Source organism: Scyliorhinus torazame, chromosome 6 (genome assembly GCF_047496885.1).
Source record: "Scyliorhinus torazame isolate Kashiwa2021f chromosome 6, sScyTor2.1, whole genome shotgun sequence".
Classification (NCBI taxonomy): domain Eukaryota; kingdom Metazoa; phylum Chordata; class Chondrichthyes; order Carcharhiniformes; family Scyliorhinidae; genus Scyliorhinus; species Scyliorhinus torazame.
The window spans coordinates 10,747,809-10,773,084 of NC_092712.1; the positions used below are offsets into that span (position 1 = coordinate 10,747,809).

The following is a 25,276-nucleotide window of genomic DNA, read 5'->3' on the forward strand; positions in this document are numbered from 1 at the left end:
GCCAACATGTGAGAAAGCTGCTGATTGGCTGGGAAGGGATTTGTGATGAAGCTGCTGATTGGCTGGGAAGGGATTTGTGATGAAGCTGCTGATTGGCTGGGAAGGGATTTGTGATGTCCGGAGAGGTGGGTTAGGAATGGGATGATGCCTCTGAATGCAGGAACGTTATCCTGGGGACCCCACAGACGGATGGAGGTCTGGGAGGGAGTCGCCCCTCCTCTCACTCGGAGATCCTGCCACGCTGAGTATTGACTCCTGGGTTACCTGTGAACTGCTGCCGGAGCTCCTGAAGGTGTTCCTCGGAGCTCTCCGAGGCTTCTCTCACTGCTTCATCCTTGCTGGCCTCCAGCTGGCTGATCTTCAGCAGCAGTTCCTCCCGCAGTTTCCCAATCTCGGTCTCGTACAGCAGGATCTGGAATAGGACCCAATCTCAGTGCAACCAGGACACCATCCCTCGTCTGACCTCACAGCTCACCTACCCTCACTCACCGGATCAGGGGCCTCTGCAATCGACAGCTTCCTCACACCCAGAGAGACACACAAGCCCTGGGTCCCCATCACCTTCCGCAACAGAGGGTCAGTACTGAGGGAGTGCCGCACTGTCAGAGGGTCAGTACTGAGGGAGTGCTGCACTGTCAGAGGGTCAGTACTGAGGGAGTGCTGCACTGTCAGAGGGTCAGTACTGAGGGAGTGCTGCACTGTCAGAGGGTCAGTACTGAGGGAGTGCCGCACTGTCAGAGGGACAGTACTGAGGGAGTGCTGCACTGTCAGAGGGTTAGTACTGAGGGAGTGCCGCACTCTCAGAGGGTCAGTACTGAGGGAGTGCTGCACTGTCAGAGAGTCAGTACTGAGGGAGTGCTGCACTGTCAGAGGGTTAGTACTGAGGGAGTGCCGCACTGTCAGAGGGTCAGTACTGAGGGAGTGCTGCACTGTCAGAGAGTCAGTACTGAGGGAGTGCTGCACTGTCAGAGGGTTAGTACTGAGGGAGTGCCGCACTGTCAGAGGGTCAGTACTGAGGGAGTGCTGCACTGTCAGAGGGTCAGTACTGAGGGAGTGCTGCACTGTCAGAGGGTCAGTACTGAGGGAGTGCTGCACTGTCAGAGGGTCAGTACTGAGGGAGTGCTGCACTGTCAGAGGGTCAGTACTGAGTGAGTGCCGCACTGTCAGAAGGTCAGTGAGGGAGTGCCGCACTGTCAGAGGGTCAGTACTGAGGGAGTGCCGCACTGTCAGAGGGTCAGTACTGAGGGAGTGCTGCACTGTCAGAGGGTCAGTACTGAGGGAGTGCTGCACTGTCAGAGGGTCAGTACTGAGGGAGTGCTGCTCTGTCAGAGGGTCAGTACTGAGGGAGTGCTGCACTGTCAGAGGGTCAGTACTGAGGGAGTGCTGCTCTGTCAGAGGGTCAGTACTGAGGGAGCGCTGCACTCTCAGAGGGTCAGTACTGAGGGAGGGCTGCACTGTCAGAGGGTCAGTACTGAGGGAGCGCTGCACTGTCAGAGGGTCAGTACTGAGGGAGTGCTGCACTGTCAGAGGGTCAGTACTGAGGGAGTGCCGCACTGTCAGAGGGTCAGTACTGAGGGAGGGCTGCACTGTCAGAGGGTCAGTACTGAGGGAGTGCTCACTGTCAGAGGGTCAGTACTGAGGGAGTGCCGCACTGTCAGAGGGTCAGTACTGAGGGAGCGCTGCACTGTCAGAGGGTCAGTACTGAGGGAGTGCTCACTGTCAGAGGGTCAGTACTGAGGGAGTGCCGCACTGTCAGAGGGTCAGTACTGAGGGAGGGCCGCACTGTCAGAGGGTCAGTACTGAGGGAGTGCCGCACTGTCAGAGGGTCAGTACTGAGGGAGTGCCGCACTGTCAGAGGGTCAGTACTGAGGGAGTGCTGCACTGTCAGAGAGTCAGTACTGAGGGAGTGCTGCACTGTCAGAGGGTCAGTGCTGAGGGAGTGCTGCACTGTCAGAGGGTCAGTACTGAGGGAGTGCCGCACTGTCAGAGGGTCAGTACTGAGGGAGTGCTGCACTGTCAGAGGGTCAGTACTGAGGGAGCGCCGCACTGTCAGAGGGTCAGTACTGAGGGAGTGCCGCACTGTCAGAGGGTCAGTACTGAGGGAGCGCCGCACTGTCAGAGGGTCAGTACTGAGGGAGTGCTGCACTGTCAGAGGGTCAGTACTGAATGCTGCACTGTTGCCAAATCATTTTCAATCTGTGCCCCCTCATTCTCAATCCTTTTCCCAGCGGGAACATTTTCTCCCCGTCTACTCTGTCCAGCCCCCTCATGATTTCGAACATCTCTATCAAATCTCCTGTCAGCCTCCTTCTCTACAAGGGACACAGTCCCGACCTCCCCAATCTATCCTCATCAGGGAAGTTTCTCATCGCTGAATCCATTCTTGTAAACCTCCCCAATACATTCCCATCCTTCCTATAGCGTGGCGTCCAGAACTGTAGCCAGTATTCCAGCTGTGGGAACTCGGGCACAATCTATGGTGGGTGACGGTGGGGTAGTGGGATTATCTCTGGATTAGGTATCCAGAGGCCCAGGCTAACGGCAGCTGGTCACATCGAATAAACCTGGAATGTGGAGCGAGTCTCGGAAACGGTGACGCTGAAACTACCACCGATTGTTGCAAAAACCCAGCTGGGTCACGAGTGCCCTCGAGGGAAGGCGAAATCTGCCGACCTTACCCGGTCTGGCCTACATCTGACTCCAGACCCACCGCAATCTGTTTGCCTGTTAAATGGCCTCTCAATTCAAGGGCAATTTAGGATGGACAATAAATATGGGGCCTGCCAGTGATACCTACATCCCAAGAACGTGTCAAAAAAACGTGTCAACTACTTCCTGGGTCACTCTCCGGGTGAGTAAATCGGAATTGTCCAAAGTCTCTGAATCTAACTCAGAGTGGGAGACATTTGACAAATGCCCCGTGTGTGATGATATGCATAAAGCAGTTATGTACAACCTCCGACCACAAGGTGGCAGTGTCAACCCACCACGCGACCCTGTGGCTGGGGAGTTGGGAGTAGGTCATGCTAGGGGAGAGATGTATTGTGCAGTCGTTCTACCATAGTTAATTAGTGTTAGTAGTTTATTTATCTTAGTTATCTTTATCATGCAGTTGTTTAATAATAAATTATTCCGGACTTCCGGTTGCGGCGATGCGGAGCTAAGCCGCACATTTCGGCGGCTCCCGCTAGAACGGACTTTTGGGCTCTCCAGAGGAGCCCCAACGGAACTTTTTTGACCGATTTCCGTGTGGGAAGGTGAGAGCAAGTTCCCCCTCTCGTCGTATATGGGTACCAGGGGCGAGATTCTCCGACCCCCCGCCGGGTTGGAGAATCGCCGGGGGCTGGCGTGAATCCCGCCCCCGCCGGTTGCCGAAGTCTCCGGCACCTGAGATTCGGCGGGGGCGGGAATCGCGCCGCGCCGGTTGGCGGGCCCCCCCCCCGCTCGATTCTCCAGCCCGGATGGGCCGAAGTCCCGCCGATAAATTGCCTGTCCCGCCGGCGTAGATTAAGCCACCTACCTTACCGGCGGGACAAGGCAGCGCGGGCGGGCTCCGGGGTCCTGGGTGGTGTGCGGGGCAATCTAGCCCCGCGGGGTGCCCCCACGGTGGCCTGGCCCGCGATTGGGGCCCACCGATCCGCGGGCGGGCCTGTGCCGTGGGGGCACTCTTTTCCTTCCGCCTCCGCCACGGCCTCCACCATGGCGGAGGCGGAAGAGACTCCCTCCAATGCGCATGCGCGGGAAACTGTCAGCGGCCGCTGACGCTCCCGCGCATGCGCCGCCCGGAGATGTCATTTCCGCGCCAGCTGGCGGGGCACCAAAGGCTTTTTCCGCCAGCTGGCGGGGCGGAAATTCGTCCGGCGCCAACCTAGCCCCTCAAGGTTGGGGCTCGGCCCCCAAAGATGCGGAGCATTCCGCACCTTTGGGGCGGCGCAATGCCCGTCTGATTTGCTCCGTTTTGGGCGCCAGTCGGCGGACATCGCGCTGTTTCCGGAGAATTTCGCCCCAGAAGTGGAGTGGGGGAAAAAGTGGCTTTGGAGCAGCGGCAGAAACGAGAGGGAAAAAACAAGATGGCGGAGGGCGAAGATCGAGCAGCGTGGGGGCCGGATCAGCAGGAGTTTCTCAGGCGCTGTGTGGAGGTGCTTAAAAAGGAGGTGCTGGCGCCAATGCTGATGGCGATCGAGGGGCTGAAGGAGACCCAGAAGGCCCAGGCGGTGGAGCTCCGAGAGGTGAGGGACAAAACCACCGCGAACGAGGACGGGATCTTGGGCCTGGCGGTGAAGGTGGAGGCGCACGAGGCGATGCACAAGAGGTGGGCCGAAAGATTCGAGGGCCTGGAGAACAGGTCGAGGAGGAAGAATCTCCGGATTCTGGGTCTCCCTGAAGGGGCGGAGGGGGCCGTTGCCGGGGCGTATGTAAGCACGATGCTCCATTCGCTGATGGGTGCGGGGGCCTCTCCGAGCCCCCTGGAGCTACAAGGGGCTCACCGGGTCCTGGCGAGGAGACCCAAGGCCGCCGAGCCGCCGAGGGCGATAGTGGCGAGGTTCCATCGTTTCGTGGACAGAGAGAGTGCCCTGAGATGGGAAAAGAAGGTGCGGAGCAGTAGATGGGAGAATACGGTGATCCAAATCTATCAGGACTGGAGTGTAGAGGTGGCAAAGAGGAGAGCTGGTTTTAATCGGGCCAAGCTGGTGCTCCATCGGAAGGGGGTGAGGTTCGGAATGCTGCAGCCAGCGCGATTGTGGGTCACATTTCAGGATCGACACCACTACTTCGAAACGCCAGAAGAGGCTTGGACCTTTATCCAAACTGAAAAGTTGGACTCAAACTGAGGGTCTGTGGTTGTGGGGGAGATGTCGAATGTATTGAGAGGTTGAGTAGACTGGGACTGTACTCGTTGGAATTTAGAAGGATGAGGGAGGATCTTATAGAAACATATAAGATTATGAAGGGAATAGATAGGATAGATGCGGGCAGGTTGTTTCCACTGGCGGGTGAAAGCAGAACTAGGGGGCATAGCCTCAAAATAAGGGGAAGTAGATTTAGGACTGAGTTTAGGAGGAACTTCTTCACCCAAAGGGTTGTGAATCTATGGAATTCCTTGCCCAGTGGAGCAGTAGAGGCTCCTTCATTAAATGTTTTTAAGATAAAGATAGATAGTTTTTTGAAGAATAAAGCGATTAAGGGTTATGGTGTTCGGGCCGGAAAGTGGAGCTGAGTCCGCAAAAGATCAGCCATGATCTCATTGAATCGTGGAGCAGGCTCGAGGGGCCAGATGGCCTACTCCTGCTCCTAGTTCTTATGTTCTTATGTATACAGGGTGGTAAATATGGGTAAAGAGTGTTTCACGGGTGGGACGATGGATGGGGATGGGGGAAGAGATTTGATGGGGAGACTGTGGGGAATGTGGGCGCCGGTGCTGGAGGGAGGGGAGGCCCCGGGATGGGGGAATTGGGATAAGGCCGCAACAGGAGCTGCGCCAGAGGGGGCGGGGCTGGCTCAGGAAAGCGCGGGCTTTTTCCCACGTTAGGGAAGGGCGGAGGGGGGTGGCGGGGGGGGGGTGGGGGGTGGGGGGAATGGAGGAGCGCAAGGAGGAGGGGGGATTTCCACACTGGGGGGGGTCAATGGGAAGGCGGGGGGAGCCGGGGTCAGCAGGAGTCAGCTGACTTACGGAAGTATTATGGGGGGAGCAAAAGAGCTAGATCTGGAGGGGGGGGGGGGGGGAAAGGGTTGCTGCTGCATTGGCCGAGGGGGAACTGAAAACGGAAGAGGTTGTCGGGGCGGGGGTTCCCTGTCTGGGGGACTGGAGGATGCGGGAGGCGCGGGCACGGGACTGGCCTAAAATAGGAGATGGCTAGTCGGCAGGGTGGGAGGTGGGAAGCCCCCCGATCCGGCTGATAACGTGGAATGGGCCGGTTAAGAGGGCCCGAGTGTTCGCGCACTTAAAGGGACTGAAGGCAGACGTGGTCATGCTTCAGGAGACACATTTGAAGGTGGCGGATCAGGTCAGGTTAAGAAAGGGATGGGTAGGACAGGTATTCCATTCGGGCCTGGATGCGAAGAATAGAGGGGTGGCAATACTGGTGGGGAAGCGGGTGTCGTTTGAGGCCAAGAACATAGTAGCGGACAGTGGAGGTCGATACGTGATGGTGAGCGGTAAGTTGCCGGGGACTTGGGTGGTATTGGTAAACGTATACGCCCCGAACTGGGACGATGCTGGATTCATGAAGCGTATGTTGGGGTGCATTCTGGACCTGGAGGTAGGGAGCTTGATAATGGCTGGGGATTTCAACACGGTGTTAGACCCAGCACTGGATCGCTCCAGATCTAGGACTGGAAAGAGGCCGACGGCGGCCAAGGTGCTTAGGGGGTTTATGGATCAGATGGGGGGAGTAGATCCGTGGAGGTTTGCCAGGCCGCAGGCCAGAGAATTTTCTTTTTGCTCCCACGTGCACAAAGCCTACTCCCAGATAGATTTTTTTGTTCTGGGCAGGGCGCTGATCCCGAAAGTGGAGGGAACGGAGTATTCAGCCATAGCCATTTCAGACCACGCCCCACACTGGGTGGAACTGGAGTTGGGAGAGGAGAGGGACCAACGCCCGCTGTGGCGTTTGGATGTGGGACTGCTGGCAGACGAGGAAGTGTGCGGGAGGGTGCGGGGGTGCATTGAAAGGTATTTGGAGGCCAATGACACGGGAAGGTGCAGGTGGGGGTAGTATGGGAGGCGCTGAAGAGAGGGGGAGAGTTAATCTCCATCAGGGCTCATAGGGTGAAGAGAGAGGGCAGGGAAGGGGAGAGGTTAGTGGGGGAGATTTTAAGGGTGGACAGGAGCTATGCAGAGGCCCCTGATGAGGGACTACTCAGGGAGCGGCGAAGTCTCCAGACGGAGTTCGACCTGTTGACCACAGGGAAGGCAGAGGCACAGTGGAGGAAAGCGCAGGGGGCGATGTACGAGTATGGGGAGAAGGCGAGCCGGATGCTGGCACATCAGCTCCGTAAGAGGATAGCAGCGAGGGAGATAGGTGGAGTCAAGGATGGAAGGGGAACTACGGTGCGGAGTGCGGTGAAAGTGAATGAGGCATTTAAGGCCTTCTATGAGGAGCTGTACAGATCCCAGCCCCCAGCGGGAGAAGAGGGGATGCGACGATTCTTGGATCAACTGAGGTTCCCGAGGGTGGAGCAGCAGGAGGTGGCTGGTTTGGGGGCACCAATTGGGTTGGAGGAGCTGATTAAAGGACTGGGGAGCATGCAGGCGGGGAAGGCCCCGGGACCGGATGGGTTCCCGGTGGAGTTCTATAGGAAGTACGTAGACCTGTTAGCCCCGTTGCTGGTGAGGACTTTCGATGAGGCTAGGGAGGGGGGGACCCTGCCCCCGACAATGCCGGAGGCAATAATTTCTTTGATCCTAAAGCGGGATAAGGACCCAATGTGGGTCGTACGGGCCGATCTCGCTCCTCAACGTGGATGCTAAGTTGCTGGCAAAAGTGCTGGCCACGAGGATCGAGGACTGTGTCCCGGGGGTGATTCACGAGGACCAGACGGGATTTGTAAAGGGTAGGCAGCTAAACACCAATGTGCGGCGGCTCCTAAACGTGATAATGATGCCTTCGGGAGAGGGAGAAGTGGAGATAGTGGCGGCTATAAATGCGGAGAAGGCCTTTGACCGAGTAGAGTGGGAGTATCTCTGGGAAGTGTTGCGGAGGTTTGGGTTTGGGGATGGGTTTATCAGTTGGGTTAAGCTCCTACATAGTACCCCGATGGCGAGTGTGGTTACGAATCGGCGGAGGTCGGAGTATTTTCGGCTGTATCGAGGGACGAGGCAGGGGTGCCCCTGTCCCCCCTGTTGTTTGCATTAGCAATTGAGCCTTTGGCTATGTCATTAAGGGAGTCCAGGAAATGGAGGGGGGTGGTCCGAGGGGGAGAGGAGCATCGAGTGTCACTGTATGCAGATGACCTGTTGCTGTATGTGGCGGATCCAGTGGAGGGGATGGTGGAGGTCATGCAGATTCGAAGGGAGTTTGGGGACTTTTCGGGCTATAAGCTCAATGTAGGGAAAAGCGAGCTCTTCGTGGTGCATCCAGGGGACCAGGGAAGAGGGATAGATGACCTACCGTTGAGGAGGGCGGAAAGGAGCTTTCAGTACTTGGGGATCCAAATAGCTAGGAGTTGGGGGGCCCTGCATAAACTTAATTTGACGAGGAGCAGATGGAGGAGGACTTTAAACGATGGGACATGCTGCCGCTTGTAGCGCACAAAGACTCCGAGAGACGAATAGAGTGAAGTCGATGAGGCTTTATTAAGCGTGACTGTTTCCCCCGCAGTTCAGTAGTAGACTGCCTGCGGGGGAGGACTCCTGGTACTTATACTCCGCCTTCAGGGCGGAGCTAGAGGTCAACGGCCAACCAGGACCCGGGATCTGTCAGCCAATGACATCACGGCTTCACAGTCCCACATGACCCCTAATGCATACTACCACATTCACCCCTTGTTAAAAATGAACCCTGCGGGGTGATGCTTCGCATGGTGGTAAGGGTTTACAAGGCTGGTCCTGGGAGGAAAACTTTTGCATGTTATTACAGTACGTACAAGGTTTTTTTTTTTTGGAACTATTTACAGTAATCGTCAGGAGAAAAAGACAAAATGTTCTCGTTAAAAGTCCACATATTGTAGTGTTAGATCGACGCCACGAGTAGGTCGGGCGGTCTGGTCGTCCGTGTCGATCGCCTCGGCCCCGGTGGTGGTGCTTGTTCCGGTGTTGTCGTCTCCGGGAGCCTTACGGTTTCAGCTTGGGCTTCACTCCTGGTCGGGCCTGGGAGGAGGACCGATCCTCCTGGGAAGGGGGCGGTCGCGGGGTGCGGCGGTGGCAGGAAGGGGGTGATTGGTGTCGGGGGGGTGTGTGTGTTGCCGGCGGGCGCCAGATCGCGCAGGGAGACCGTGTCCTGTCGGCCGTCGGGGTACTCCACGTAGGCGTACTGCGGGTTCGCGTGAAGGAGGTGAACCCTTTCGACCAACGGGTCCGACTTGTGCGCCCGCACATGTTTTCGGAGCAAGATGGGTCCTGGGGCCGCCAGCCAGGTCGGCAGCGACGTTCCAGAGGAGGACTTCCTGGGGAAGACAAGGAGGCGCTCATGAGGCGTTTGGTTAGTGCTAGTACACAGCAGCGACCGGATGGAGTGGAGAGCGTCCGGGAGGACCTCCTGCCACCGTGAAACTGGGAGGTCCCTGGACCGTAGGGCCAGTAGGACGGTCTTCCAGACCGTTCCGTTCTCCCTCTCTACTTGCCCGTTCCCTCGGGGGTTGTAGCTGGTCGTCCTGCTCGAGGCTATACCGTTGCTGAGCAGGAACTGGCGCATCTCGTCACTCATAAAGGAGGACCCCCTGTCGCTGTGGACGTATGCGGGGCAACCGAACAGTGTGAATATGGTGTTCAGGGCTTTAATGACTGTGGCCGCGGTCATGTCAGGGCAGGGGATGGCGAATGGGAAGCGGGAGTACTCGTCCACCACATTAAGGAAGTATGTGTTGCGGTCGGTGGAGGGGAGGGGCCCTTTGAAATCCAGACTAAGGCGTTCAAAGGGGCGGGAAGCCTTAATCAGGTGCGCACCATCCGGCCTGAAAAAATGCGGTTTGCACTCTGCGCAGATGTGGCAGTTCCTTGTGACTGTACGGACCTCCTCCACGGAGTAGGGGAGGTTGCGGGACTTAATAAAGTGGTAGAACCGAGTGACCCCCGGGTGGCAGAGGTCCTCGTGGAGGGTTTGGAGGCGGTTAATTTGTGCGTTGGCACATGTGCCGCGGGATAGGGCATCGGACGGCTCGTTCAGCTTTCCGGGACGATACAAGATCTCGTAGTTGAAGGTGGAGAGCTCGATCCTCCACCTTAAGATCTTGTCGTTTTTGATTTTGCCCCGCTGTGCATTATCGAACATGAAGGCTACCGACCGTTGGTCCGTGAGGAGAGTGAATCTCCTGCCGGCCAGGTAATGCCTCCAATGTCGCACAGCCTCCACTATGGCTTGGGCTTCCTTTTCCACTGAGGAGTGGCGGATTTCTGAGGCGTGGAGGGTTCGGGAGAAAAAGGCCACGGGTCTGCCCGTTTGGTTAAGGGTGGCCGCTAGAGCTACGTCGGAGGCGTCGCTCTCGACCTGGAAGGGGAGGGACTCGTCGATGGCGCGCATCGTGGCCTTTGCGATATCCGCTTTGATGCGGCTGAAATCCTGGCAAGCCTCTGTCGACAGAGGGAAGGTCGTGGTCTGTATTAGGGGGCGGGCCTTGTCTGCGTACTGGGGGACCCACTGGGCGTAATATGAAAAGAACCCCAGGCAGCGTTTTAGGGCTTTTGGGCAGTGCGGGAGGGGAAATTCCATGAGGGCGCGCATACGTTCGGGGTCGGGGCCTATTATCCCATTGCGCACTACGTAGCCCAGGATGGCTAGCCGGTTTGTGCTAAAAACGCACTTGTCCTCGTTGTACGTGAGGTTCAAGGCTTTAGCGGTCTGGAGGAATTTTTGGAGGTTGGCGTCGTGGTCCTGCTGATCGTGGCCGCAGATGGTTACATTGTCGAGATACGGGAACGTGGCCCGTAACCCGTGTTGATCAACCATTCGGTCCATCTCTCGTTGGAAGACCGAGACCCCGTTTGTGACGCCAAATGGGACCCTTAGGAAATGGTATAATCGCCCGTCTGCCTCGAAGGCTGTGTACTTGCGGTCACTTGGGTGGATGGGGAGCTGGTGGTAGGCGGACTTGAGGTCCACGGTGGAGAAGACCTTATATTGGGCAATCCGATTGACCATGTCGGATATGCGGGGGAGAGGGTACGCGTCTAGTTGTGTGTACCTGTTGATGGTCTGGCTATAGTCAATGACCATCCTTTGCTTCTCCCCTGTCTTTACTACTACCACCTGCGCTCTCCAGGGACTATTGCTGGCCTGGATTATGCCTTCCTTTAGTAGCCGCTGGACTTCGGACCGAATGAAGGTCCGGTCTTGGGCGCTGTACCGTCTGCTCCTAGTGGCGACGGGTTTGCAATCCGGGGTGAGGTTCGCAAACAAGGACGGGGGTTGCACCTTGAGGGTAGCGAGGCCGCAGATAGTGGGTGGGGGTATGGGGCCGCCGAATTTGCAGGTTAGGCTCTGTAGATTGCACTGGAAGTCTAATCCCAGTAATGTGGGGGCGCAGAGTTGAGGGAGGACGTAGAGCCTGTAGTTTTTGAACTCCCTCCCTTGCACCGTTAGGGTCACTGTGCAGAAGCCTTTGATCTGTACGGAGTGGGATCCTGCAGCTAGGGAAATCTTTTGTGCGCTGGGACGGATGGTCAAAGAACAGCGTCGTACCGTGTCGGGGTGGATAAAGCTCTCCGTGCTCCCGGAGTCGACCAGGCATGGTGCCTCGTGCCCGTTTATCTGCACCGTTGTCGTTGTCGTCTGGAGCGTCCGGGGCCGTGCTTGGTCCAGCGTCATTGAAGCCAGACGTGGTTGTAATGGTTGAGCGTCTTCTTCGAACCCCGTGGAGCCGTCGACACTGGGGTCCGTTGTTGCCGTCCAAGATGGCGTCGGGGGTGAACAAGATGGCTGCCCCCATGCATCGCACATGGCTGGGGGGTCACAAGATGGCGGCGGGGATGGACAAAATGGCCGCCCCCATGCGCCGCACAGGTCTGGGGTGGTCCAAGATGGCGGCGCCCTTCCTCCCCTCGTGGTGGCCGGGACCCAAAATGGCGGCGCCTGCGGGTCGCACATGGGGCGCTGGGGGGGTTGAGGAGCGTTAGGAACGCGCGAGGCTCCCTCTTCTCCGGGGACAGCGGTGGTCGGGACCCAAAGTGGTAGCGCCGGCGGGTCATACATGGGGCGCGGGGGGGGGGGGTTGGGGAGCGTAAACGGCGTGCAGGGCTCCCTGTTCTCCGGGGAGAGCGGTGGTCGGGACCCAGAGTGGTTGCGCCTGCGGGTCGTACATGGAGCGCTGGGGGGGGGGGGGTTGGGGAGCGTAAACGGCGTGCAGGGCTCCCTGTTCTCCTGGGACAGCGGCGACCTCCCGGGACCGGCACACAGCCGCGAAATGGCCCTTTTTCCCGCAGCTCTTACAGATCGCTGCGCGGGCCGGGCAGCGCTGCCGTGGGTGTTTCGCCTGGCCGCAGAAATAGCAGCGGGCTCCCCCGGTGCGACTTGGCGTTTGAACCGCGCAAGCCTGTGGGGTGTCCGGGGGGGGTGGGTTTGTCGCGACGGGTGCGTACGGAGCCCAACGGGCTGCCGCGCGGTCGGGGCCGTAGGCATGGGTGTTTCGCGCGGCCACGTCTAGGGAGGCTGCTAGGGCCCGTGCCTCTGAGAGTCCTAGCGACTCTTTTTCTAGAAGTCTTTGGCGGATTTGGGAGGAGTTCATACCTGCCACAAAAGCATCTCGCATTAACATGTCCGTGTGTTCGTTTGCGTTCACCGGCGGGCAGCCGCAGGCTCGTCCCAAAATTAGTAGCGCGGCGTAGAATTCATCTATCGATTCTCCGGGAGCTTGCCGTCTCGTTGCGAGTTGATAGCGAGCGTAGATCTGGTTTACTGGGCGAACATAGAGACTTTTTAGTGCTGCGAACGCCGTCTGGAAATCCTCTGCGTCTTCGATGAGGGAGAGAATCTCCGTGCTTACCCTCGAGTGCAGGACCTGTAGTTTTTGGTCTTCTATGACCCGGCCGGGGGCCGTTCTGAGGTAGGCCTCGAAACTCTGCCAGTGCTTGAAAGTTGCTGCTGCGTTCACTGCATGGGGGCTGATCCTCAGGCATTCCGGGATGATCCTGAGCTCCATAGTCCTTTAGTCGCGCTTAATAAATTGTAGCGCACAAAGACTCCGTGAGACGAATAGAGTGAAGTCGATGAGGCTTTATTAAGCGTGACTGTTCCCCCGCAGTTCAGTAGTAGACTGCCTGCGGGGGAGGACTCCTGGTACTTATACACCGCCTTCAGGGCGGAGCTAGAGGTCAACGGCCAACCAGGACCCAGGATCTGTCAGCCAATTACATCACGGCTTCACAGTCCCACATGACCCCTAATGCATACTACCACACCGCTCTCGCTAGCGGGCAGGGTACAGTCGATGAAAATGGTGGTCCTCCCGAGGTTTCTTTTTGTGTTCCAGTGCCTTCCAATTGTGATCACCAAGGCCTTTTTTAAGAGGGTAGGCAGGAGCATTATGGGTTTTGTGTGGGCGAATAAGACCCCGAGGGTAAGGAGGGGGTTTCTGGAGCGCAGTAGAGATAGAGGAGGGCTGGCATTGCCGAATCTGGGTGGCTACTACTGGGCAGCCAATGTGGCGATGATCCGTAAGTGGGTGATGGAGGGAGAGGGGGCGGCATGGAAGAGGTTGCAGATGGCGTCCTGCAAAGGATCGAGCCTGGGGGCGCTGGTGACGGCACCGCTGCCGCTCTCGCCGACAAGGTGCACCACGAGTCCGGTGGTGGCGGCAACGCTAAAGATCTGGGGGCAGTGGAGACGGCACAGGGGTGCGACGGGAGCCTCGGTGTGGTCCCCGATCAGAGACAACCATCGGTTTGTCCCGGGGAGGATGGACGGGGGATTTCAGAGCTGGCATCGGGCAGGGATTAGAAGAATGGGGGACTTGTTCATTGATGGGACGTTTGCGAGCCTAGGGGAGGAGAAGTTTGGGCTACCCCGGGAAACGCTTTCAGGTACATGCAAGTGAGGGCGTTTGTGAGGCGGCAGGTGAGGGAATTCCCGTTGCTCCCGGCACAGGGGATTCAAGACAGGGTGATTTCGGGCGTATGGGTCGGAGAGGGCAAGGTGTCGGTGATATACCAGGAGATGAAAGAAGAGCGGAGGCTTTGATAGAGGAGCTGAAGGGCAAGTGGGAGGAGGAGTTGGGAGAGGAGATTGAGGAGGGGCTGTGGGCGGATGCCCTGAGTAGGGTTAATTCCTCTTCCTTGTGTGCCAGGCTTAGCCTGATACAGTTTAAGGTTATTCACAGAGCGCATACGACAGGGGCGAGGCTGAGTAGGTTCTTTGGGGTGGAGGACAGATGTGGGAGGTGCTCAGGAAGCCCGGCGAACCATGCCCATATGTTCTGGTCGTGCCCGGCACTGGAAGGGTTCTGGAGGGGAGTTGCGAGAACAGTATCTAAGGTGGTGAAAGTCCAGGTCAAGCCAAGCTAGCACTATTTGGAGTAGCGGACGAGCCGGGAGTGCAGGAGGTGAAAGAGGCCGGCATTCTGGCCTTTGCGTCCCTAGTAGCCCGGCGAAGGATCTTGCTAATGTGGAAGGGGGCGAAACCCCCCAGCGTGGAGGCCTGGATAAACGACATGTCAGGGTTTATCAAGCTGGAGAGGATTAAGTTCGCCTTGAGAGGGTCTGCGCAGGGGTTCTACAGGCAGTGGCAACCGTTCCTGGGCTATCTCGCGGAGCGTTAGAGGAAGGTCGGTCAGCAGCAGCAGCAACCCAGGGGGGGGAAAGGGGGGGGGGATATCTCTTTCGGGGGGGGGGGAAGAAGGGTGGACGGGGAAGGGGTTTTTCCTAGGGGCACTTGAGCAAGAAAATACATAAACGCTTGGGAAAGTCGATATATGCGGGAGGAATCCAATGTACAAAGTTCTGTACTATGTTGAATTGATGTTACTGTCTTGCTATGCGACTTTTCTTTTCTTTTTGTTACGGGGGGGGGGTTGGGGGGGGTTGGTATGGTTGAAAATTTTGTTGAAAAGTTCTTAATAAACATATTTTAAAAAAAATAATGATAATAAAAAATTATTTCAACTGGGTGTTCTGTAGTTCATCATTCACTTTGGTCAGACTACAGAACGTGAAACTGGGGAGCAGGGAGTTTGCCGGTGGAAGTTCAAACCTCCGGACCATTCGGATGGAGTTCTGACGTTGGGATTTCCAAACGTACATCTCTGGTCGAAGGTCTGGCTGATGGCTGGTCGACATTCCCAAATCTCCTCAAGCCCGGGATTTCTCTCCCCTCAATCTGACTCTGATTGGTCAACAGCTCAACTATCATCGGATGATGGGAACTTGGAGTTTGGGTCTCTGTTTCTCTGAGAGCATGGTGGTGGGAGAGGGTGACTGGTCCCTGAACGAGAGAGTGGTAGAATAGAATGTTTTTCATAGAATTTCTACAGCGCAGTAGGAAGCCATTCAGCATTGAGTCTGCACCAACCCTCTGAAACAGCACCTCACCCAGGCCCACTCCCCCGCCCTGTCCTCGTAACCCCACCTAACATGCCTCTGTGAGGCAGACGTGCAGTCACTGTGACACCATGGAGGTGAATGATTGCTAGTTTGAGATTGCCTGGGTTTACCTTGTATTTGAGTTCTGAACTGGTTTCCTGAGAGCCACTCAGTTGTTGCTCCAGTTTGCTGAAATGCTCCCCTTGCCTCGAGAGCTGATCCAGGAGCTGCCGGTTTGTCTGCTCACTATCCTGGAGTGACTTCAATGTCCCGGCAGAATCTACTTCCACCTGCTGTGTGACATACTGGGGAGGGAATGGACAAAACACTGGAGCAGTTAGTCGGACTACCGGAGACTGGGCTCTCAAACACAGGCCTCACACTGGGAGAGGCATCTCTCACACTCTCTCACACACTCTCACACTCTCTGACACACTCTCACACAGTCCGACACACTCTCACACTCTCTCACACACTCTCACACTCTCTGACACACTCTCACACAGTCCGACACACTCTCACACTCTCTCACACACTCTCACACCGTCCCTTACACAGTCCCTCACACTCTCTGACACACTCTCACACTCTCTCACACACTCTCACACTCTCTCACACACTCTCACACACTCTCACACTCTCTCACACAGTCCCTCACACAGTCCCTCACACTCTCTGACACACTCTCACACTCTCTGACACACTCTCACACTCTCTGACACACTCTCACACAGTCCCTCACACAGTCCCTCACACTCTCTGACACACTCTCACACTCTCTGACACACTCTCACACTCTCTGACACACTCTCACACAGTCCCTCACACAGTCCGACACACTCTCACACTCTCTCACACAGTCCCTCACACTCTCTGACACACTCTCACACTCTCTCACACACTCTCACACTCTCTGACACACTCTCACACAGTCCCTCACACAGTCCAACACACTGACACACTCTGACACTCTCTGACACACTCTCATACAGTCCCTCACACAGTCCGACACACTCTCACACTCTCTCACACAGTCCCTCACACTCTCTGACACACTCTCACACACTCTCACACTCTCTGACACACTCTCACACAGTCCCTCACACAGTCCAACACGCTCTCACACTCTCTGACACACTCTCACACAGTCCCTCACACAGTCCCTCACACTCTCACACTCTCTGACACACTCTCACACACTCACACTCTCCCACACACTCTCTGACACTCTCTGACACACTCTCACACTCTCTCACATTGTCTGACACACTCTCACACACTTCCACACACTCTCACACTCTCTGTCACACTCTCACACTCTCTCACACTCACTCTCACACTCTCTCACACTCTCTGACACACTCTCACACTCTCTGACACACTCTCTCACACTCTCTGGCACACTCTCTCACACATGCTCACTCTCTGACACACTCACACTCTCTGGCACATTCTCACACAGTCTCTCACACTCTCTTACAATTTCACACTCTCTCACACTCTCACACAGTCTCTCACAGTCTCACACACTCTCACAGACTCACACTCTCACACTCTCACACTCTCTTACACTCTCACACTCTCTCACACTCTCACACACTTTCACAGTCTCACACACTCCCACACACACACTCTCACACACTCACAAACTCTCGCACTCTCTCACACTCTCACTCTCACACACTCTCTCACACTCACACTCTCTCACAGTCTCACACTCTCTCACAGTCTCACACAGTCACCCACACTCCCACAGACTCTCACAAAGTCTCGCACTCTCTCACAGTCTCTCACACACTCTCACAGTCCCTCACCCTCACTCACACACTCTCTCACTCACACTCTCTCACACTCACACTCTCTCACCCTCTCACGCACACTCACACAGTCTCACACTCTCTCACACTGTCACCCACACTCCCACATACTCTCACAAAGTCTCACACACTCTCTCACAGTCTCACACACTCTCACAGTCTCTCACACGCTCTCAGTCTCTCACACTCTCTCACACACTGACACTCTCTCACACACTCTCTTACACTCTCTCACACAGTCTCTCACTCTCACATACACACACTCTCACACTCTCTCTCACTCGCTCACACTCTCACACTCTCACACACTCTGATGTACTCTCACACTCTCTCACACTATCACACACTCTCTCACACACTCACACACTTTCGCACTCTCTCACACTCCCACACACTATCACATATTCTCTCACACTGTCTCACACACTCTCAGTCTCTCACACACTCACAGTCTCTCACACGCTCACACACTCTCACACACACACACTCTCTCACACACTCTGACACTCTCACACACTCTCTCACACACTCTCTTACACTCTTACACTCTCTCTTACACTCTCTCACACAGTCTCTCACTCTCACACACACACTCTCACACTCTCTCACACACTCTCTCACTTGCTCACACTGTCTCACTCTCTCACACACTCGTACACGCACTCACCCTCTCTCACACTCTCACACACACTCTCACACACTCTCTCACACTCTCTCACACGCTCTCACGCGCTCTCATACACACTCTCACACTCTCTCACACACTCTCTCACACACTCTCACACTCACACTCTCTCACACTATCACACTCTCTCACACTCTCTCACACAGACTCTCTCACACACTCTCACACAGTCTCTCACACTCCCGTTCACTCTCACACAGTCTCTCACACTCCCGTTCACTCTCACACAGTCTCTCACACACTCTCTCACACAGTCTCTCACATTCTTTCTCTCACCATCTCACACTCTCACACAGTCTCTCACGCTCTCACACAGTCTCTCACACTCTATCACACTCTCACACACTCTCACACAGTCTCTCACATTCTTTCTCTCACCATCTCACACTCTCACACAGTCTCTCACACTCCCGTTCACTCTCACACACTCTCTCACACACTCTCTCACACAGTCTCTCATATTCTTTCTCTCACCATCTCACACTCTCACACATCTCTCACGCTCTCACACAGTCTCTCACACTCTATCACACTCTCTCACACGCTCTCACGCGCTCTCATACACACTCTCACACTCTCTCACACACTCTCTCACACACTCTCACACACTCTCACACTCACACTCTCTCACACTAACACACTCTCTCACAATCTCTCACACAGACTCTCTCACACACTCTCACACACTCTCTTACACAGTCTCTCACACTCTCACACAATATCTCACACTCTCACACTCTCTCACACACTCTCTCACACACTCTCACACACTCTCACACTCACACTCTCTCACACTATCACACTCTCTCACACAGACTCTCTCACACACTCTCACACAGTCTCTCACACTCCCGTTCACTCTCACACAGTCTCTCACACTCTCTCACACACTCTCTCACACAGTCTCTCACATTCTTTCTCTCACCATCTCACACTCTCACACATCTCTCACGCTCTCACACAGTCTCTCACACTCTATCACACTCTCTCACACTCTATCACACTCTCTCACACAGACTCACAGTCACTCACACCCTCTCACACACTCTTTTGCACTCTCACACACACTCTGTCTCTCACACACTCTCACACAGTCTCTCACACACTCACACACTCAAACTCTCTCACACTCTCACATTCTCTGACACACTCTCACACAGTCGCTCACACTCTCACACACTCTCAAACTCTCTCACACACTCTCACACTCTCTCTTACACTCTCACACTTTCTCACACTCACACCCTCACACAGTCTCTCACACACTCTCATACTCTTTCAAACTCTCTCACACACTCTCACAGTCGCTCACACTCTCACACATTCTCAAACTCTCTCACACTCTCTCACACACTCTTACACTCTGACACTTTCTCACACTCTCACACACTCTCTTACACAGTCTCTCACACTCTCACACAATATCTCACACTCTCACAGTCTCTCACACACTCTCACACAGTCTCACACTCTCACACACTTACACACTCTCACATTCTCTCACACTCTCTCACACACTCGCTCACACTCTCACTCTCTCACACACTCTCACACACTCGTCCACGCACTCACCCTCTCTCACTCTCACACACACTCTCTCACACTCACACTCTCACCCTCTCACGCACTCTCACACTCTCTCACATTCTCTCACACACTTACACACTCTCACACTCTCTCACACACTCGCTCACACTCGTCCATGCACTCACCCTCTCTCACACTCTCACATACTCACTCTCTCACACTCTCACACTCTCTCTCACACTCTCTCACACACACTCTCACACACACTGATACACTCTCACACTCACACTCTCTCACACTCTCTCTCATACTCTCACACTCTCTCACACACTCTCTCACACACTCTCCCACAAACTCCCACACTCTCCCACACTCTCACACTGTCTCTCTCACAAACTCTCACTCTCATGCTCTCACACTCTCACACTCTCACTCTCTCTCACACACTCTCTCACACTCACACACACTCTCTCACACACTTTCACACAGTCTCACACTCTCACACAGTCATCCACACTCCCACAGACTCTCACAAAGTCTCGCACACTCTCTCACACTCTCACAGTCCCTCACCCTCTCTCACATACTCTCTCACACACACTCACACTCTCTCACACACTTACACACTCTCACATTCTCTCACACTCTCTCACACACTTGCTCACACTCTCACTCTCTCACACACTCTCACACACTCGTCCACGCACTCACCCTCTCTCACTCTCACACACACTCTCTCACACTCACACTCTCACCCTCTCACACACTCTCACACTCTCTCACATTCTCTCACACACTCACACACTCTCTCACACTCTCTCTCACACTCTCTCACACACACTCTCACACACACTGATACACTCTCACACTCACACTCTCTCACACTCTCTCTCATACTCTCTCACACACTCTCACACACTCTCTCACTCGCTCTCCCACAAACTCCCACACTCTCCCACACTCTCACACACTCTCACACTGTCTCTCTCACACACTCTCACACTCTCACTCTCATGCTCTCACACTCTCACACTCTCACTCTCTCTCACACACTCTCTCACACTCACACACACTCTCTCACACACTTTCACACAGTCTCACACTCTCACACAGTCATCCACACTCCCACAGACTCTCACAAAGTCTCACACACTCTCTCACACTCTCACAGTCCCTCACCCTCTCTCACATACTCTCTCACACACACTCACACTCTCTCACACACTCTCTCACACTCACCCTCTCTCACCCTCTCACGCACACTCACACTCTCACACTCTCTCACACTCACACTCTCTCACGCACTCTCACACAGTCTCTCACTCTCACACACACACTCTCACACTCTCTCGCACACTCTCTCACTTGCTCACACTGTCTCACTCTCTCACACACTCGTACACGCACTCACCCTCTCTCACACTCTCACACACACTCTCACACACTCTCTCACACTCTCTCACACGCTCTCACGTGCTCTCATACACACTCTCACACTCTCTCACACACTCTCTCACACACTCTCACACTCACACTCTCTCACACTATCACACTCTCTCACACTCACACTCTCTCACACTATCACACTCTCTCACACTCTCTCACACAGACTCTCTCACACACTCTCACACAGTCTCTCACACTCCCGTTCACTCTCACACAGTCTCTCACACTCTCTCACACACTCTCTCACACAGTCTCTCACATTCTTTCTCTCACCATCTCACACTCTCACACATCTCTCACGCTCTCACACAGTCTCTCACACTCTATCACACTCTCTCACACTCTATCACACTCTCTCACACGCTCTCACGCGCTCTCATACACACTCTCACACTCTCTCACACACTCTCTCACACACTCTAACACACTCTCACACTCACACTCTCTCACACTATCACACTCTCTCACACTCTCTCACACAGACTCTCTCACACACTCTCACACAGTCTCTCACACTCCCGTTCACTCTCACACAGTCTCTCACACTCTCTCACACACTCTCTCACACAGTCTCTCACATTCTTTCTCTCACCATCTCACACTCTCACACATCTCTCACGCTCTCACACAGTCTCTCACACTCTATCACACTCTCTCACACTCTATCACACTCTCTCACACAGACTCACAGTCAGTCACACCCTCTCACACACTCTTTTGCACTCTCACACACACTCTGTCTCTCACACACTCTCACACAGTCTCTCACACACTCACACACTCAAACTCTCTCACACTCTCACATTCTCTGACACACTCTCACACAGTCGCTCACACTCTCACACACTCTCAAACTCTCTCACACACTCTCACACTCTCTCTTACACTCTCACACTTTCTCACACTCACACCCTCACACAGTCTCTCACACACTCTCATACTCTTTCAAACTCTCTCACACACTCTCACAGTCGCTCACACTCTCACACACTCTCAAACTCTGACACTTTCTCACACTCTCACACACTCTCTTACACAGTCTCTCACACTCTCACACAATATCTCACACTCTCACAGTCTCTCACACACTCTCACACAGTCTCACACTCTCACACACTTACACACTCTCACATTCTCTCACACACTCTCACACACTTACACACTCTCACACACTCTCACACTCTCTCACACACTCGCTCACACTCGTCGATGCACTCACCCTCTCTCACACTCTCACATACTCACTCTCTCACACTCTCACACTCTCTCTCACACTCTCTCACACACACTCTCACACACACTGATACACTCTCACACTCACACTCTCTCACACTCTCTCTCATACTCTCTCACACTCTCTCACACACTCTCTCACACACTCTCCCACAAACTCCCACACTCTCCCACACTCTCACACACTCTCACACTGTCTCTCTCACACACTCTCACACTCTCACTCTCATGCTCTCACACTCTCTCTCACACTCTCACTCTCTCTCACACACTCTCTCACACTCACACACACTCTCTCACACACTTTCACACAGTCTCACACTCTCACACAGTCATCCACACTCCCACAGACTTTCACAAAGTCTCGCACACTCTCACACTCTCACAGTCCCTCACCCTCTCTCACATACTCTCTCACACACACTCACACTCTCTCACACACTCTCTCACACTCACCCTCTCTCACCCTCTCACGCACACTCACACTCTCACACTCTCTCACACTCACACTCTCTCACGCACTCTCACAGTTTCTCACACTCTCTCACACTATCACACTCTCTTACACAGACTCACAGTCACTCACACCCTCTCACACACTCTTTTGCACTCTCACACACACTCTCACAAAGTCTCGCACACTCTCACAGTCCCTCACCCTCTCTCACACACACTCTCACACTCTCTCACACACTCTCTCACACTCACACTCTCTCACCCTCTCACGCACACTCACAGTCTCACACTCTCACACTCTCTCTCACACTCTCACACAGTCTCTCACACACTCTCACACACTCTCACACACTCTCAAACTCTCTCACACACTCTCACATTCTCTGACACACTCTCACACAGTCGCTCACACTCTCAAACTCTCTCACACACTCTCACACTCTCTCACACACCATCTTACACTCTCACACTTTCTCACATTCACACTCTCACACAGTCTCTCTCACTCTCACACTGTCACACACTCTCACACAGTCTCTCACACACTCTCACACACTTTCAAACTCGCTCACACACTCTCACAGTCGCTCACACTCTCACACTCTCTCACACACTGTCTTACACTCTCACACTTTCTCACACTCTCATAGTCTCTCTCATTCTCACACACTCTCACACACTCTCTCACACTCTCTCACACACTCTCACACAGTCTCTCACACTCTCACACAGTCTCTCACGCACTCTCACACAGTTTCTCACACTCTCACACTCTCTCACACTATCACACTCTCTTACACAGACTCACAGTCACTCACACCCTCTCACACACTCTTTTGCACTCTCACACACACTCTCACAAAGTCTCGCACACTCTCACAGTCCCTCACCCTCTCTCACACACTCTCACACACACTCTCACCCTCTCTCACACACTCTATCACACTCACACTCTCTCACCCTCTCACGCACACTCACACAGTCTCACACTCTCACACTCTCTCTCACACTCTCACACAGTCTCTCACACACTCTCACACACTCTCAAACTCTCTCACACACTCTCACATTCTCTGACACACTCACACAGTCGCTCACACTCTCAAACTCTCTCACACACTCTCACACTCTCTCACACACCATCTTACACTCTCACACTTTCTCACACTCACACTCTCACACAGTCTCTCTCACTCTCACACTGTCGCACACTCTCACACAGTCTCTCACACACTCTCACACACTTTCAAACTCGCTCACACACTCTCACAGTCGCTCACACTCTCACACTCTCTCACACACTGTCTTACACTCTCACACTTTCTCACACTCTCACACAGTCTCTCTCACTCTCACACACTCTCTCACACTCTCTCACACTCTCTCACACACTCTCACACAGTCTCTCACACAGTCTCTCACACTCTCACACTCTCACAGTCTCTCACACACTCTCACACAGTCTCTCACACTCTCACACACTCTCACACACTCTCACACAGTCTCTCACACTCTCACACACTCTCACACACTCTCACACAGTCTCTCACACACTCTCACACAGTCTCTCACACTCTCACACACTCTCACACAGTCTCTCACACACTCTCACACAGTCTCTCACACTCACACACTTACAGACTCTCACATTCTCTCACACACTCTCTCACACACTCGTCCACGCACCCACCCTCTCTCACACTCTCACACACTCGTCCACGCACTCACCCTCTCTCACTCTCACACACACTCTCTCACACTCACACTCTCACCCTCTCACACACTCTCACACTCTCTCACATTCTCTCACACACTCACACACTCTCTCACACTCTCTCTCACACTCTCTCACACACACTCTCACACACACTGATACACTCTCTCACACGCTCTCACGCGCTCTCATACACACTCTCACACTCTCTCACACACTCTCTCACACACTCTAACACACTCTCACACTCACACTCTCTCACACTATCACACTCTCTCACACTCTCTCACACAGACTCTCTCACACACTCTCACACAGTCTCTCACACTCCCGTTCACTCTCACACAGTCTCTCACACTCTCTCACACACTCTCTCACACAGTCTCTCACATTCTTTCTCTCACCATCTCACACTCTCACACATCTCTCACGCTCTCACACAGTCTCTCACACTCTATCACACTCTCTCACACTCTATCACACTCTCTCACACAGACTCACAGTCAGTCACACCCTCTCACACACTCTTTTGCACTCTCACACACACTCTGTCTCTCACACACTCTCACACAGTCTCTCACACACTCACACACTCAAACTCTCTCACACTCTCACATTCTCTGACACACTCTCACACAGTCGCTCACACTCTCACACACTCTCAAACTCTCTCACACACTCTCACACTCTCTCTTACACTCTCACACTTTCTCACACTCACACCCTCACACAGTCTCTCACACACTCTCATACTCTTTCAAACTCTCTCACACACTCTCACAGTCGCTCACACTCTCACACACTCTCAAACTCTGACACTTTCTCACACTCTCACACACTCTCTTACACAGTCTCTCACACTCTCACACAATATCTCACACTCTCACAGTCTCTCACACACTCTCACACAGTCTCACACTCTCACACACTTACACACTCTCACATTCTCTCACACACTCTCACACACTTACACACTCTCACACACTCTCACACTCTCTCACACACTCGCTCACACTCGTCGATGCACTCACCCTCTCTCACACTCTCACATACTCACTCTCTCACACTCTCACACTCTCTCTCACACTCTCTCACACACACTCTCACACACACTGATACACTCTCACACTCACACTCTCTCACACTCTCTCTCATACTCTCTCACACTCTCTCACACACTCTCTCACACACTCTCCCACAAACTCCCACACTCTCCCACACTCTCACACACT

At 54.3% G+C, this 25,276-nt stretch overlaps 1 protein-coding gene across 1 annotated transcript in view; it reads right to left on the reverse strand.

Annotated features, from left to right (window-relative positions):
• Positions 1 to 220: 220 nt before the first annotated feature.
• LOC140425667 (uncharacterized) overlaps positions 221 to 25,276 on the reverse strand; it is an 85,690-nt gene continuing 60,634 nt past the window's right edge. Inside the window, exons 7-8 of the mRNA XM_072510163.1 lie at positions 15,298 to 15,471; positions 221 to 412 (exon numbers count right to left, since the gene is read on the reverse strand). Coding sequence (XP_072366264.1) covers positions 221 to 412; positions 15,298 to 15,471 — 366 coding nt within the window. The remainder of the gene's footprint in view (positions 413 to 15,297; positions 15,472 to 25,276) is intronic.